The sequence below is a fragment of the Amblyomma maculatum genome, chromosome 2 (genome assembly GCF_055883805.1).
Source record: "Amblyomma maculatum isolate TAMU_Amacu chromosome 2, ASM5588380v1, whole genome shotgun sequence".
NCBI classification, from domain to species: domain Eukaryota; kingdom Metazoa; phylum Arthropoda; class Arachnida; order Ixodida; family Ixodidae; genus Amblyomma; species Amblyomma maculatum.
This window is the reverse complement of record NC_139345.1, coordinates 102,879,625-102,895,259: the sequence shown is the minus strand read 5'-3', so window position 1 is coordinate 102,895,259 and position 15,635 is coordinate 102,879,625. Positions and strand designations below refer to the sequence as shown.

At 42.9% G+C, this 15,635-nt stretch overlaps 1 protein-coding gene across 10 annotated transcripts in view; it reads left to right on the top strand.

Moving 5' to 3' along the window:
• LOC146199434 (calcitonin gene-related peptide type 1 receptor-like) overlaps positions 1-15,635 on the top strand; it is a 361,106-nt gene that overhangs the window by 286,397 nt on the left and 59,074 nt on the right. For all 10 annotated transcript variants that reach the window (XM_084594921.1, XM_084594913.1, XM_084594920.1 and 7 more), the window contains 3 exons: positions 4,143-4,269; positions 6,256-6,434; positions 12,013-12,209. In XM_084594921.1, the coding sequence (XP_084451047.1) occupies positions 4,228-4,269; positions 6,256-6,434; positions 12,013-12,209 (418 nt within the window). In that variant the 5' untranslated portion in view covers positions 4,143-4,227. The remainder of the gene's footprint in view (positions 1-4,142; positions 4,270-6,255; positions 6,435-12,012; positions 12,210-15,635) is intronic.

The window sequence follows — 15,635 nt, the reverse complement described above, 5'->3', positions numbered from 1 at the left end:
CGTGCGCTATTTTTGAAAGCAATATTCTAAAACATTACCATAACATCATAGCTCTGACGAAACAGCTCAACATGTTGCTGAGTGCTTGCTATTTGTTTTCAAGGCTTGCCTTTCAATTCCAGAATATATAGGTGACCTCTTTTCGGTATGAAATGAACGTTTATTAAAAGCATTACTTTTACAGCTAATCTTCTATTAATTGTGTGCAAAGAATTGTAGTGCGGCTGCCTCTTGACACATTCCCTTTTGGTCTAGTATGACTAGAGATGTGGTTTTGGGCGGGGCCTAAAAATAAGGAGGGGAGCTTGGAAGTACACATGGAAGTGCCTCAGGCCGAGGCTTTACAAATTTCAGCTCGGCTCTAACTCTGTAAGCCATTTCTTATCGTGTTTACCATGTTAGAAGGTCTAAAATAGCCTTTGCGGTCTTTGTATACCGAACAAGTGGCGTTACAAGGACGTAGAGCCAAAGTGCTCATGAACAACTATTTACTAGAACTAAAAAACGAGAACGAGCGATAGGTATCCCATCAATCGCCTGCGCAAAGCAAAAATATTTAAACTATCTTCATTAGCACCGAACATATGAGCGATCGAAAATGATGCTTCTCCTCCCCTCTTCAATTCAGCCCGCGGATACGCGCAAGACAGAAAACATATTGTGACGGCCTTCCACCACGACACGACCCGCTTATGCAACTTGGGAGCGTGCAATGAGCGGGAGCGGCCAGCAAGCCAGAATGCCATCATAAGGGGGGGGGGGGGGGGGGTAGCGCGCGCTGAATATGTTGACCAATTTGGTTGCGAGCAGTTGCCAGGATCAATTAAACAATACTTTATTTGTAAATTAAAGGCTCCGCGCGCAGCGTATGAGTGGTGGGAGGGGGGCTCCTCCTGGCCCTGATGGGGCTTGGACAGGTAGGTTACCGCCGCTTGCGGCGGGGGCTAGCCTGCCACCAAATTTTTATCTTTTGCAGGCCGTCATTGCACCCGTACCCGCCACCGCTTAGGTGGGGGACGACGGCTGTTGCGGCGTGCGTCTTTCGCTCCCTCCTTTTTTTTTCTTTCTTCTCTACTTTCTTCTGTCCGCACGAGGCAGCGGAGGTGGCTCAGCTACAGAGCCAGTAACAAGCCCGTGCATCTTCTTTTCATTCGTCCTACAGGGGTACTCAAAAGGAACACCTCTACGGATTTCTTGCATGATAATATTACCGGAAGTCGCATTTCAGAGGCCCTTCAAGGTCAGGAGAGAAAGTTTAATGCGCTGGAGGGTGAATAATAATAATAATAATAATAATAATAATAATAATAATAATAATAATAATAATAATAATAATAATAATAATAATAATAATAATAATAATAATAATAATAATAATAATAATAATAATAATAATAATAATTGGTTCAGAGGAAAGGAAAGGCGCAGCATCTGTCACACTTGCTACGTGGACGCCTGAACCGCGCCGTTAATGAAGGGAGGAAGCTGGGAGTGAAAGCGGAGAGAGAGAGAGAGAGAGAGAGAGAGAGAGAGAGAGAGAGAGAGAGAGAGAGAGAGAGAGAGAGAGAGAGAGAGAGAGAGAGAGAGAGAGAGAGAGAGAGAGAGAGAGAGAGAGGTGTCGTAGTAGAGGGCTACGTATCCGGGAACACGGGCGCAGTATTCGGCGCAGGGCAGTCAAATGTCTGAATTTTCATCTACACATTTTTAACACTAGGTGTTCGCTATAGTAAGTCGTATAGGATTTAACCCAGTAACATGGTACCCAACCGAGGAAGAGAATATTGGCCGCAGAAGCTATCTTTTCATGCCATATTCCGCGAGTGCATTATGTCTCATCATGCATGTACTCGGCCTTATGCCACGCAAGGGAAGCGTTGAAAACGACAGTAGAAAAGGTGCGCGGATTTAGGGAGCCGCCTCGTGACCCCTGACAGGTCATGGCTTCTGTTCCTTAATTTGGACAACACTGTTTTCATTCCATCAAAAAAGAGCATCTCCGGCAATCAGTGCATTCATTCATTCATTCATTCATTCATTCATTCATTCATTCATTCATTCATTCATTCATTCATTCATTCATTCATTTATTCATTCATTCATTCATTCATTCATTCATTCATTCATTCATTCATTCTGTGTTTCGTTATTTGTGTAAATGTGATGAACTATGCAGCGCCAGAAGTTCAGAGAAAGGCCTTACTTTGTTTTGGGAGGCTTGTGTTCATTGGTCTCATACAAGACGTGTACTGTAACGCTACGTTAACCATCACTAGAAAATAATGTGATGCAAATGGCTCACTCATTTTACGGGAATTATTCAGCCTCTTGGTGTGGAGAGTAGGAAAACAGACTCTACATAATGCCTGAATTTCGTTGTAGCCTGTGCGTTTTGCAGACGCCAGTGTTGACATTGTTCGGAACAGGAGGCTCTCTAAAGTGTTTCTTTTCTCGATGCACGACTTGTGCGTCTTGCATCGAGTGCACTTTCCTGCCTCATTTCCGTTTGTATGCGTAGTCTAGTGCGGTCTTCGATCTGAAAGTGGGGCGGAAAAATAGAGTGTACGATGGCTGGAGACAGCATGAACAAACGACCTCCATCTCGCTGAGGTTCCCATGCCAACAGTTATGATAGAAATGTTGTCCTGGAAAGGAAAACAAGGGATGATTTACCCCCGTTTCAGGACCTCGCACACGTCACTGCTTCCTATGTTCATAAAAAGCAATAGGCCTTGAGATGAGTGAGATGATTTCTTTTGTGTGTAGATCATATTTCACTAGCTCTAGAAGCACTGTTTGTAGCCTGGTCGTGTAGTTTACGGCAACCTTCGAAGCGGCCGCTCAGAGAGGTATTGAGAGGTATTGAGAGGTACACTTTGCATTATTTTTTGAAGCAATGATTCTAATCCCAGCGACAAAACAATGAAACGAAGTGCCGAGGTTTTCTAACAGAAAGTAGAATGCACACCTTTTGTCAATACCGTAATACTAATAAGTAAGGGCTCACCTCAATTATGAGGCCGTGTGAGGCTTTACAGCCCGATTCTGGCAACTGCCATCAAAATAGAATGACCCTCATGTTTGTAGGTATACACGTATATTGTGCTTAATGCTATAGAAGAATAAATAAATGAATGAATCTAATAATTCAATTAAAGATATTGTGCTTAACTTTGTAGAAAAATAAATAAATGAATAAACTGCTTACCTCAATGAAAGATGACAAAATAATGGTGAACGCGTGGCCAAACGAACTACGTGAATTTTCCTTCGCTTGTGGTATTCAAATGTGTGACTGACGCTCTAGGATTGGATATATTGGTATGCTGGTTTTTTTTCGGAACCTGTTTTGTTCTTTCTTGCTAAAGAAATAAGCAAGGTGTGGTCATCTTTGTTTTCTATATTTAAACTTATTATTATAAACAACTATCTGATTATTGTTGCGACCCTTAACGCTTGCCGTACCTGTGATTCCTGTTTGTTTTATTTTTTCTCTGTTCACGGCGTATTTTAACATATGATTAACCACAAAGGTAATGCCTTGCGAACGAGAACGCAAAACTTAAACGTAAAATTGTATTGTGATTTACGATTTTAAAGAGATACCACAAGAACGACGCCTGCAATGATGTTCGCCAGAAAAAATTGCGCAGAAATTGAAAATCTGCCATTCAATATCTTACAATCGAAGAGAAAATAAATATGGCAGTATTTTTTGAAGCACAAAACCTATTTCAGCAGAACTGACTGCCGCGGGTATATGAGAAGAAATAATAACTGTGTAAGCAGCTGGTGGCTATGGACCGTATATCATGGGAAATGTACTCAATGCTTTACATAATTTTTAACGAATGCCAATCAAAAGATGCCTTGTGCTATACCAGTACATTTGGTTATCTTGACAGGTGCTTACGAAGAATGAATAACCATGTTCAGCCATAGCGAACGTTTTGCTACTTATTGTCTGAGATGCTGGACTTCTTGGAACTAAGGTCTGATGAGGTGCATGAAAAAGAAAAGACTAACATTAAATATACGCCCTAATGATGGCGCGTTGAGTCATCTGGATGGGCTATTTTCCGGAGCATAAAAATTGATGTTAACGTCTCTTCGTCTTTTTTTTTTCTTTTGAATTCTTATTTCAGGCTTAGTGCATGAGACGGGAACAACACTGCAAAGGAACGGGACTCTTAACTTAAGCTGGCCGCGCCCTCGCTGAGTGCCCCCACCATGCTGCTCAGCCCTTCTTGCTCGGGCTTTATGGCTTTTTTGGTAAGTTCTCAATGACATTATATACTTTTCTTTAGCAGTACATTATCATTACTCTCAGGTGTGAAGCTAATATATCCGCTTTTATTGCGTGTGTCGCGTGATACCGAGTGTAGAACGATAGGTGTCTTCTTTTTTACTTGCGAAAATGCATAAAACAAAGATGTAAATGACCAGTTGCCAGAGGTGTAGAATATACTGGGCTACGTGGTTGAGTGGCAACTCTAAGCTTCCAAACCAGAAAACAAAATAATAAAAGTTTGGTTAAAGATTTTCCGCATGTACAGTCCTGCAAAATGTTAGTAATAACGCGCTAGCGCTAGCTTCCCAGTTCAGCTGCGCCAATGCGAAGCAGACCGCGGGTATACGCTGTCGGAGAAAGCGTTGCGTGCCTGGGTGTGCTGCGTCAGGCGAAACAATCCACCACGAAGAAAGTCACACCGCCGCTATCGAAGAGCTCGATTTGTTTTTTTTTTGTGTGTGTGTGTGTGTTCCATGAACTGTGTATTGATGGCTCCTGATTAGCACAAAACGCGTTACGATTCATGTACAGCGGTTAGAACCGATGGCGCTTTCAGGGTAGCGTCTCCACACAGCATTTGGTTCGATTGCTGTTAAGTAATTTTTCAATTATTACAAATCTACTGCAAATATGTGGATTCGTCAAAACTTTGGCAGATCACCTTTCCCGCTTCGAGTACTTGCTCACTTTCCTGTGACAGCAGCATTTGATATGCTAGCCTTCCCAGTTAGCTCAGTTTTTAGAGCACCTACCTCGAATAGGGAGGGTTTGAAACCCCCATCAGAACAAATGTTTTATCAACTACAGCATTTCCGCGAAAGCCGTAGACCTTTGCTTTGTGATCCACATGACTTTTCTTGAATGGAACGTAATGAACAATCAATAACCATTGAAATTAAATTAAGGCGTCGATTATCGACACTCCTCTAAACGTTGTATTCTGTAAGTGAGGACTGCAAGTGGTTTTCTGGGCATGCTAGTCGGGTTATAACAGATGTGTGCTGTTTTTACTGCTCCTGTCCGCCCTATGTGCAGCGCATAAGAAACAATTCGGCACCGTTTGTTCGTACTCCGCAAGATTCATGATTCTTCCTGGTGCTTTGATTCAACAGGTGAGGGGTAGAGGTTGCTTCACATTAATCGTGACAGATTACGGGATGACGCTGTCATCGACAGCAAAAATCATGAGCATACCACTTCAGTGCTTGCTTTTCCACTTCCTCTTCCGGTGACCAAGCGCCGAGCAGTTGCAGCTCAGGCGATAATATTAAAACTCCTGAACTGTACAGGCGATAGACTCCGTTACTCTCATATTTGATTAACAGAAATATGCGCATAGCGTATTCGTTCTGACACCTTGAACAGCAGATTCGCTACTTATTTTGACTTAAGTGTAGTTGTATTTGTCCCATCGAATTTATTGGGCTCTTTTTAAGTTTCTCAATTATGCTGGCCTTAAGAAAGAAATAATGCAAACGGAGAGCTATCACATTTGATTTGGGTTGCACCGGCATTGAGTGCATCTGACGGAAGCAACGAAGATTATTTTGCATTCTTCTAGCGTACAAGCATAGACGGAAAGGTTTGTTAAATATTCTTATTAAGCTACATCTCTTTATTTGCATTTATTCTTGCTAGTGTCACAGACGGATCGTTGGACATCAAGCATAAATGGCGAAAATCTTTCTTCAGTACGTTACATCGCCAAACGAGTAGGTTTTTGCGAGCGGATATCTTTTTCGAGTCTAACCCCAAGATTTGACACTTCCGAATGCTTGAAAACATAACCATAAAGCATACTAGCAATCAACTTATCTTGCGCCCAAAGTTTACACAAATGTCACTACTAATAATTTTTGAAGCATCCCAACCAGCTTGCCAGCATTACCGTATAACGTCAGATAGGTAATTTTTTCCACTGGTAGCATTTGCCGATGGCAAGGTAATGCTACAATTTTTGCTCGCAGCTCGTGGCCGGTGGTTTAGGACTGGCGTCGGCTAGGAGCTCGTTGTACGAGAAGGCTCCTGGCACTTGCCGCATGGAGAGTCAGCTGTACCTCGAGCCGGGATTCTTCAGCCTGCTCACCTGTGCCAGATGCTACAAGTACATGGCTGGCCTCGCATTCAAGAACAGCTCCAGGCTCATGTAGGCAACAATCTCCACTTTCGTATTTTACCATTATGTGCCCAGCCATGTAAGCGGAATGCACTCACAAGATCGATGGGTTCATTCATTCCTCGCATGTACTTTGCCGAAGCCTAATAACAGTTCAGTTCAGTCGTTCAGTCGTGTCCGACTCTTCGTGACCCTATTGACCATGTCACGCCACGCTTTCCGGTCTCTCACTATCTTCCTAACATCACATAATTTCATCTGCAGTGCCTCGAGGATGGCATCTAACCATCGCGTTCGCTGCCTACCCCTTCTCCGGCGACCCTCAACCTTTCCTAATAACCAACCCTCCTCCTCACCCCTCCTCCCTCAACCAAGCCTAATAACGCTTTCTCTATAAAGACGCAATGATATCAATTCTCTTTTTTTTTTTCGTTTTAAATTACCAAAATGGAATACCTGGCAAAGGTAATAGTGATACGACAAACACTGAGGGTAGAATGTAAGCTTCGATGTGCATCCAAGCTACACTACTTAGCTTGAACTAAGTTAGCTTGGCTTAAATGAACTTGTATGCAAGCTTCCTTTGTCGCGTTCCAGGCATTCTGCACTAGAAAGCTGCCAATCGTTAGTACTATCATGTTCAGATTTGGTTTGGTTTATGGGATTTAATGTCCCAAAGTGACTCAGTCCATGGGAGATGCCGAAGGGGAGGACTTTGGAAATTTCGACCACCTGGGGCTCTTTAACGTGCACTGACATCGCACAGCACACGGGTACCTTGCTTTTCGCCTGCAGCGAAAAGCGGCCGCCACGTCAGGGATTCGATTCCGCATTCTTGGTAACAGCTGTGGAAAGCCACCTCGGCGGGGCAGTATCATGTTAAGGCCCTACTTAATTGTTTGACAGGTGGGACGTGTGGCGGCGGGCAGGGGTGCAGGTTGGCTTAGAATAAGGTGTTCGGTTAAACTCATCAGACTCAGATGGCGGTCTCATCGTCAAGTCGCTGCACAAGGAGTCGTCCTCGAGTTTCAAATCATCAGACAGCGTGACGATGCTACTTGGAATGGCGCCTGGAACGTGGCTCTGCATTAGGTTACTGCTGATGTTGGGGACTGCAATTCCTAGCTTAAGGCGGGACCTTTGCGTCGCGAGACCTTTCCGGGTTCTGCCGTTTGACGCTGGCCGGTGACTAATTTAATCCTCAAGACGCTTGCAGCATGTCTGTGAAACAAGCTACGAGCGAGCATGGGAAGAAAATAAGGCACGAGTTGGGTGACAGTTTGTTCACCCTCAGAGTTCGCTTAATCGCGTTAGTTAAAATTTCTACAAAACAAAAAAAAAAAAAACTCAGCGTTTTTACGTATATAGAAAAGTTGAATGGAGAAGGTTTGGGCGTGTTGGCTCATCGTCACACAGAAAACATAGCGCAGTAAACGACAGCGAACGAGGACAGGGTAAACGTTAATAAATATGCAGCTCCGGAGCGTGTGTATATATATATATATATATATATATATATATATATATATATATATATATATATATTGTGATATCCACCATATGTTTGTGATATGTATCACAAACAGATGGTGGCAGCCATTATTAAATGTAGAAATTACTCACATGAACTTATTTTTGAAAACTATCTTTGTTTCTCGTCATCCCGTACATGAATGGGTTCTTGCCCCATCTTAAGAAGGTGGCCGTTAAAGTCTTGTTCACCGTTCCATAAAAGCTGATAAGCAGCCTTCATGGGTTCAATTATCCTACGCGTTCGTGAAAACCGCTGTGCACTATGAAACACAGTATGCCTTGGTACCTTGCCAGACGGGAGTAGTTTACAAAATTTCACTGTCATGTAGTAGGCACTATACTGGCCAAATTATTAGATGCCCAAACATTCGGGTGCAAGAAAACACTAACGAGGTTAGCAACAAGTCCATAGGTGGACAGTTAGCAGCCCATTGTAAAACATGTGGCCCTAAAACACCATGATATTACGATTGTTTTGTATCGCCTCTGCACCGGCCTCACCACGCATGCAGGGAAATTGTGGATGCGTCGCAGATAGCACAGGGAGAGAGTAAGAAAATGGATATGTGTTGGCAAATCTTCTGTAGCTTTTTCTATGACTGAGCTGGATTCCTTGGCGTAAATAGCACCCGTCAATTTTGTCATAATTTATATTCCCTTCTTTCCTCTTTTGAACCAGAAGTGCACGTATAAGTATGTATATAAATGCTCCTGAACCGAAATAAGCATTTGTTGATACTAGAGATTTTCCTGTCCTCCTCATATTTAGTCTTTTACTGCGCTATGCTTTGTGTAGAAAGGTCAAGCCTGGGTATATCGAACAGGAATATTTCGAAACACTGGCTACACCGAAAACGCATGTGGTTCCACTTTAATATCGCGTGTAAAACTATGGGAATTTAGAGCAATATATGTACCTTCGATTTCATTTGTCATATGACATGTTGAACAGCATGCAGCACATCCTTAACTAACGCTTCTCCTGCCAGCCAGCCTTCATCTTTGTCCACGCTTGTGAGTCGACTGCACCACTCCGAGCACCTCCTTATATTTATAGCCCTGTAAAGCCAAATGACGACGCGAAGGGTAGCATGTGCTTGATGATGTACTCAATTGTCATGCGACAGCACTATAATAGGGTGGAGCCAGCCTATACGTAAAGTCCTGCGTGACCCCCATCGTGCTTCGCTGGACAATATTGTGCGTCAAACTGTACCTTTTTAATATTTCATTACTATAAACACACTGCACTCATAAGGGTATGATATGAATTATATGCGTGGTATCTACTTCCAAATGACAATATGCCGCAGCTTCTATATTGCCGGTATGCGCATTCATTGACTTTGTTCTATGCATTGAATTATTCATATATCGACTACTCCTCGAATCTCTGAAAAGTAATGACCACGATGTTGGCATTGTCCTTGCACTAAGCGATGAAGGAAAAGAACGCATATGGTGTGGAACAGTAGCGTAAACATGCCGATCCATTGGGGCGCCGTAGTCGCTGCAACATGTCATCAGCAGACGTCGTGTTTCGAACGGGCTTCCAGCTCGTCTAAAGCGCTTTTTCGGTTTTGTGCGAGAGAAAAAGCACCAAATTTTGTTTGGGGAATCAGCTTTTCTCAGTTTGCGAAACCGATTTGTCATTGCTTTACGCACCGCTTCACGCTGCGGAGTGAGAGTACAAGCGCGTAACTGGGTTAATTAACAATTTAACTGATGAGTCTGAGTCAACTTTCTGTGTGATTAGAATTCTATTTCATCAAGTTACGTTCACAATGCCCGAGAGTTTGTTCTGAAGGTATTTTTACTTATTTTTAAATCTATATATTTAAGAAATTTGAAAGTTTTTACTAGAACGTCCGGTATCGGAATAAGCTTTTGGCGGGTTTTCTGATATACCAAGAAAAAGACTTCGGAGAGTGACGGAACAGAAGTAAAGAGAGGCATTAGGGTTAGGAGTCGTACAAAGTCCGTCATCAGGCCATCAAAGACTGAACGCAATGTCAAGGTCGATGCAACGTCAGAATGACAGAGAGAATACAGATGGACGTAGAGCATGAACAATACGCGCTCTCTTGAGAGCACGCTTGCATGAAGAACATAAAAGATCACTCCGCTTTTCCGACTTGAGACACTGCTGCCAGCCCTCTAGAGTGCCTCCTGAAGCATTGATCGGCGACATGCAGTGCATGCCAAAAACTAGAGAAACATATCAAAGCCGGAAACGCATGGTACAGGCGAAGGGGCAGACACAGGATTTGCGCTGACTGCCAAGTGGGCATTATGCCGCATGAGAGCCTCTCTCCCTACGCGTCGTGTAGGCTATTTGGACAAAGCTGGTGAAAGTAGACATATAATAGGAAGAAAGAACTCTTCAAATAAAAATAAAAATATTAACTACAGCGACGAGTGTTCAAACTGCTAGGAATAGAAGCGACACGAAAGTTTAAAAAACAATATATAGGATAGAAGCATCAACAATAGAACTAGCTTTCTCTGCAATTCTAACATCTTTCGAGAAATGGCGTGAGAAGTTTTTGGAGCGGTATTACTCGTGTCGTTGTGCCTGATTGCGCGTGAAATAAAATTGTTTATTGTGGTGCTGCTGTTCAAGTGGAATGTCAGATTTGTTTTATGGATGCTGGGACGCAGACAGCAGAGTATGCCAAACTGAAGAGCTGATGCGTACTCTAGAATGAGTAGCGCATTCGCCGCACTAATGTAATTAGGACAGGCGAAAGTATTATGCTCTGGTAACATATGAATTAGCGTCGAACGCGTGATGCTCTTTTGACTGTAAGTAGAGTGTTGCAGTTCTGTGTGCGCGTACTTGGTCTCTTTTTGTAACAGCTTACGGAATCGAAACCTCATCTCAAACCTAATATAATGACGGTGCAAAACTAGTTAAACATTACGCGGCTTTTCTTCTTATGAGCTGGCGGCTGAAGTTTAATAAGAAGCGGATGATAAAAAATTTGTATCCCTATGTGAGCTTCGACCTTTAAAAGGGAGCCGAAAGCAAAATGATGTTATGTTTTGAAAATTCAAATTCACAGGTTTTAGTGGCTCGGCTAGTGTTTTTACGATAACAAAAAGTGATGTTTTCGAAAAAAAGAGATGGAAGATTTTGATTATGACTGTTAGTTCATAAGCAATTCCATGATCACCAGATACGTGGACGGCGATGGAGTATCGCCTCAGATTTCTGCAGGAGAAAAAAGTGCCCTTCACAACATCACAGATCACACATTAGCTATCCGTGACGGCTGCATATACACGTCGTTCATTGATATCTCCTATGTTATATCAGAGCTGGTTTTGGCGAAAGTAACCTATATTGCTATTTATAGTCCGGTGCTCAATTCATGCTGGAAAACTTGCGTTTCTTCAGGGTATTCCTTCAGACTAGAAATAGTGCCCTAAGACATTCATGAAAAGAAAATGACGCATATTGAAAAGCGAGAGCGAGGTCACAGAGATGAGATTGTTGCAAAACTTGGAGTAAGATGAGGAGAAGCACGCCACCCATCCCTGCCTTTCTGAATGGTCACGCTAATCCATCCCACCGTTTCCATCATCACCCCCTCCTTCCTCATCCCCACAGCTCAAAGTGAAAGCTATATTTGGACTCCAGCAGTGATGAAAGCTTTGCTGAAATGACTGCAAGACCACCATTTTAAAGGTTGGATAGCGTACTGAGACTTTCCTCACCCTTTCTTCATGTTTCTTTGTGCCTCGGCAAAAAAAGAAAAATAAAGCGACCTACCTCAGGAGCTTAAAAGCTACAGCCTTCGGTTGCTTAGCCGAAGATCGCGTGATCGAATCTCAGTTGCGGTGGTTCGCATTTCGGTGGAGAAAAAATTCAATCATGCTCAGGCATTGTCACGTCAGTGCACATTCAAGAAAATGAGATGTGGTCACTGCAGAGCCCGTCCGTTGCTGCGTATCTGACATCACTGGTGTTGATTATGAACTACCAGCCACCTTCTACTACTACATAGAAATAATTCTATTATTTCCTTACTTTTCTTAAGCAGTAGAAATTTTCTACGATGTGCATGCGCAGGTATTGCCGAGGCGCCAGGCTGTGCCGCGGCGATTGCGACGGAGAGTGCTTCACTGCGTACGGCAACGAGAGTGACGCCGAAATCGTCGAGACATTCAAGAGGAAGCTGTACGCCGACAGATGGGGGAACTGCTGCCGCGCGGCTCGCCAGTGCTGCCAGGACATGCTCGAAGACGAGCAGACACCACCGACCCAAGGTAGGGACAACGGTGTGGGGTAATTTCAATTTCAATTTTAATAAATCAATTTCCTACGCAAAGATATTTGTTACTCAAAGGGAAATACTTGCCCATCGTGTGGGTATGCAAGGGGAGGGGGGGGGGAGACATTTTGCTTGCTAAGAAATCTAGATTTTGCAATAGTCTGACAGAGCTTTACTTGAACTATCGAAAAAATGTTTTACACAAGGGTACTGTAACCTGAAAAAAAAAAAAAAATCTTTCATTGCTTCTCGTGGCGACGACCAGCCTAAAGCTATAGGAAGTCTGAATAGCTTCATATGGATGTTTTGCCTTCATTTTAGTTTCTAAAAGGCGGCTTGTATGCATGGTTAGCTTAAGAAAATATATAATTGCTTTATAGCACTTCTACAGATTTGAAGCATTTTATAAAAATTGCCTATACCATATTTAAAAATGTTTATATCATTTTCTGCCAGGGGCCGCTTTAGGTTTTCAGTAAATTTATCTGTTATTTTTATGATACCTTCTTTGGAGGTCTATGAACAGTTTGAATAAAAATTATAAGTAGCGAGAGAAAAAAATATGCGGAGAATGCAAATGATGCATTTTGCACTACATGAACATAAATATATATTATAAGTCAATGTCGATTTCATCTCTAAAAATAAATTGTAATGGCTTTCAATTTTACTGTACGGGTAAGAAAATGAAACTTAGTAAAACTATTTCCTCCTCAGAACACGCATTGTTTGTCCTACTCGTAAACAATGTCATCTCTACTTTTGTACGCAATATTCAGCAGATCGTAACGGAGAGAAACAGAACCTTGTAATACGAAAGTTTATCATTTGTGTTTTGAGCTCTAATGCAAGCTGCAAACATCTAGATTTCTGGCAGATTTCATAACCACAGATTTGTTGCGACTACGAGGCAGCCAGTTTATTAAAGAATTTTCAAAGTTTCACTTCATATTAAATTAGCCACATCTGTTCTTCTTCATAGATTGTGTTCTGTTTCGTCACCTTTTTTTGTGAAACTGGTGAACTGATATGTAAAGTTTATAGTGCGTGTATTTAATAAAATAACGAAGCTAGTTTATTTTTGTCTAATATATCTTCGTATGGCACCCTTTCCCCCTTACATCATCTAGCCTCAACGCTCACGTCCCATGTCTATATGTAAATATTTAATATTCATGTAAAACGTGTTCCCCAGAAGAGTGCCGTAAACAGCAACATTCAGGGAATTTATGACCAAGCCGGAGAGTAAAGGACATGTAAGGGTCTAGTTGGAAGGCTAATAGCATAAATTTAGTAAAAGGCGCATCGTCGGCAGGTACAACTGTTCAAAATTATATTGGGGTGCTTTGTCGTTATTTTTACATGCGGATGAGATGAGAGAGAATAATCAAGAAGTTTCGTCGATTCAGTGATTTTACGTTTTCTTTTATGTTCATAGTTGACCATTAAAATTAAACAATGAGAAAATTCTGGCATTGCCGCTCAGAGTACGGAGGAAGCCAGAAGCGCTTCCGTATAAACTAATTTTTGCTGGTGTTTAAGTCGGTAGTGTTCCAGTATCAATGCACAGGGAAGGTTGCAGTCGCCCCCTTTCTTGTCAGCAGCTCGTTAAATAGGTGGATGCTAGCTAAACCTCCTAAGATATGGCGAACGCCTCTAGTATTAGAATTTCATAATGACGCAATACCCGGAGGTTGGTACATAGTGGCCCCATATACTGCCGCAAAGCTTCGGCATGTTTCCTTGTTCGCCCCGACGTGGTGGTGCATTGGCTTGGCCGTTCGACTGCCGAAGCCAAGGATGCGGAATTGAGTGCCGGTGGCGGCCGTTTTTGGATGGAGGCGAAAAGCAAGGTGCCCGTGTGCTGCTTGATGTCAGGGTGCGTTAAAGAATTCCAGGTTGTCCAATTTTCGGGACACTCTACTGAGGCAGCTCTCATAGCCTGAGTTGCTTTGGGACATTAAAATCCATAAGTTAAACCAAACAAAACCAAAGTTTACTTGTTCATAGCAAACGCCTTCCGCACGCAGCTTTATCAGTTTTTCCATGACGAGGTGTAACACTCTCCTTTTTTTTTTTTGACGTGCATTTGTCTTGAATGCACGTCAGCGCTCAATTGGTACTACGTTAACTTTTCGACATAGTCGTAGAAGATCACCCTGATCTTATCCAGAAGGGTCTTTCATCCGCTTTAAGTGATCGCGTCTAAAGGCACCGAGTAAACTGGTGAGTAAGCACCGATCACGCTATTGTTACTGTCCCTGCCACCGAGTTCCTTCATAATTTTTTTTTCAGGGGGGAAGGGGGGGGTGGCGGTAAGCAAGCCTAATTAATTGCTTCAACTTCCCAGCCCCTTTCCTGAACCTTTACCTGTCTCCTCCTTACCGTACTGCCATCACACATAAACTCGTCGCAACGTAGTACCATCATCCCACTCTATAGGGTTCGCGGACATGCCAGGACTCTATATTACATTTCACAATTTGTTTCTAGTACTGCAGAAGGTAAAAGATAAGGACGGCGGGGGCCAACTAGGACCACGTGCAATATGCATGATTAGGTTCCAACTATATTTTATATCGTGGCCGGCAGCCACATGGGATGCAGTCATGCAGTACTTGACATCCTGATTGCCCAGTTGCCCAGACTGCCCTCGCCATTCGTGGGGCTGCATAAAGCCTAATAAAATGAAGTATAAGGTTAATGGAGTATTAAGTCCGGTCTGCATGACGTGTTTTGTCAGCGAAACTTGCAGGAGCACGGGCCCGAGTAACGGACTCGATAGGCGACCGTAATAGCGCAAGTTTGGTGGCATGCACGGTCACATGTGTTTCACATGCACAGTGAATTAGCAGACAAAACACGCTCCGTGCGGATCAACATTTAGAGCGGGAAAGGTTCGATGGTTGTCCAGAATTTCGTACTTTATGTTGAATGTCGCAATGTTAATGGGCCATTGTGCGTGCAATAGGAACGCTGCACGTTCAATAAACAATCTTTGCTGAAATAATCACAAAACCAGTAATATTTCGATGTCAACGACGACGTGCGATGTCGCAATAAGCTTATACAATGGGCCGAGCCGGTCACGTGAAATTGCAATACTGCTGAGATGCATATGGAATATTGTACGCGCAGGAATAACACAATTCATTCTGGAGTCAGAGGCCCTACTGTCTGACGTTCCATTTTCAACTTCGAATATACTTGGTCCTTTCATTTAGATCAGCACAGTGTTTACAAACAAAGGGGGGCTCGTGGACGCCGCCTCAGACTTGGAGTGAAAAATAGGCTCAGCGCTTATAAGAATGTATGTAAGTGAAAACTTTCAAATCAGGTTTCCATTTTCGAAGTGCGCCGGTGATGTTGCCGTTCGGTGCAGAGCAACCATGCACACCCTAAAATAGATTGTGGAAGTATG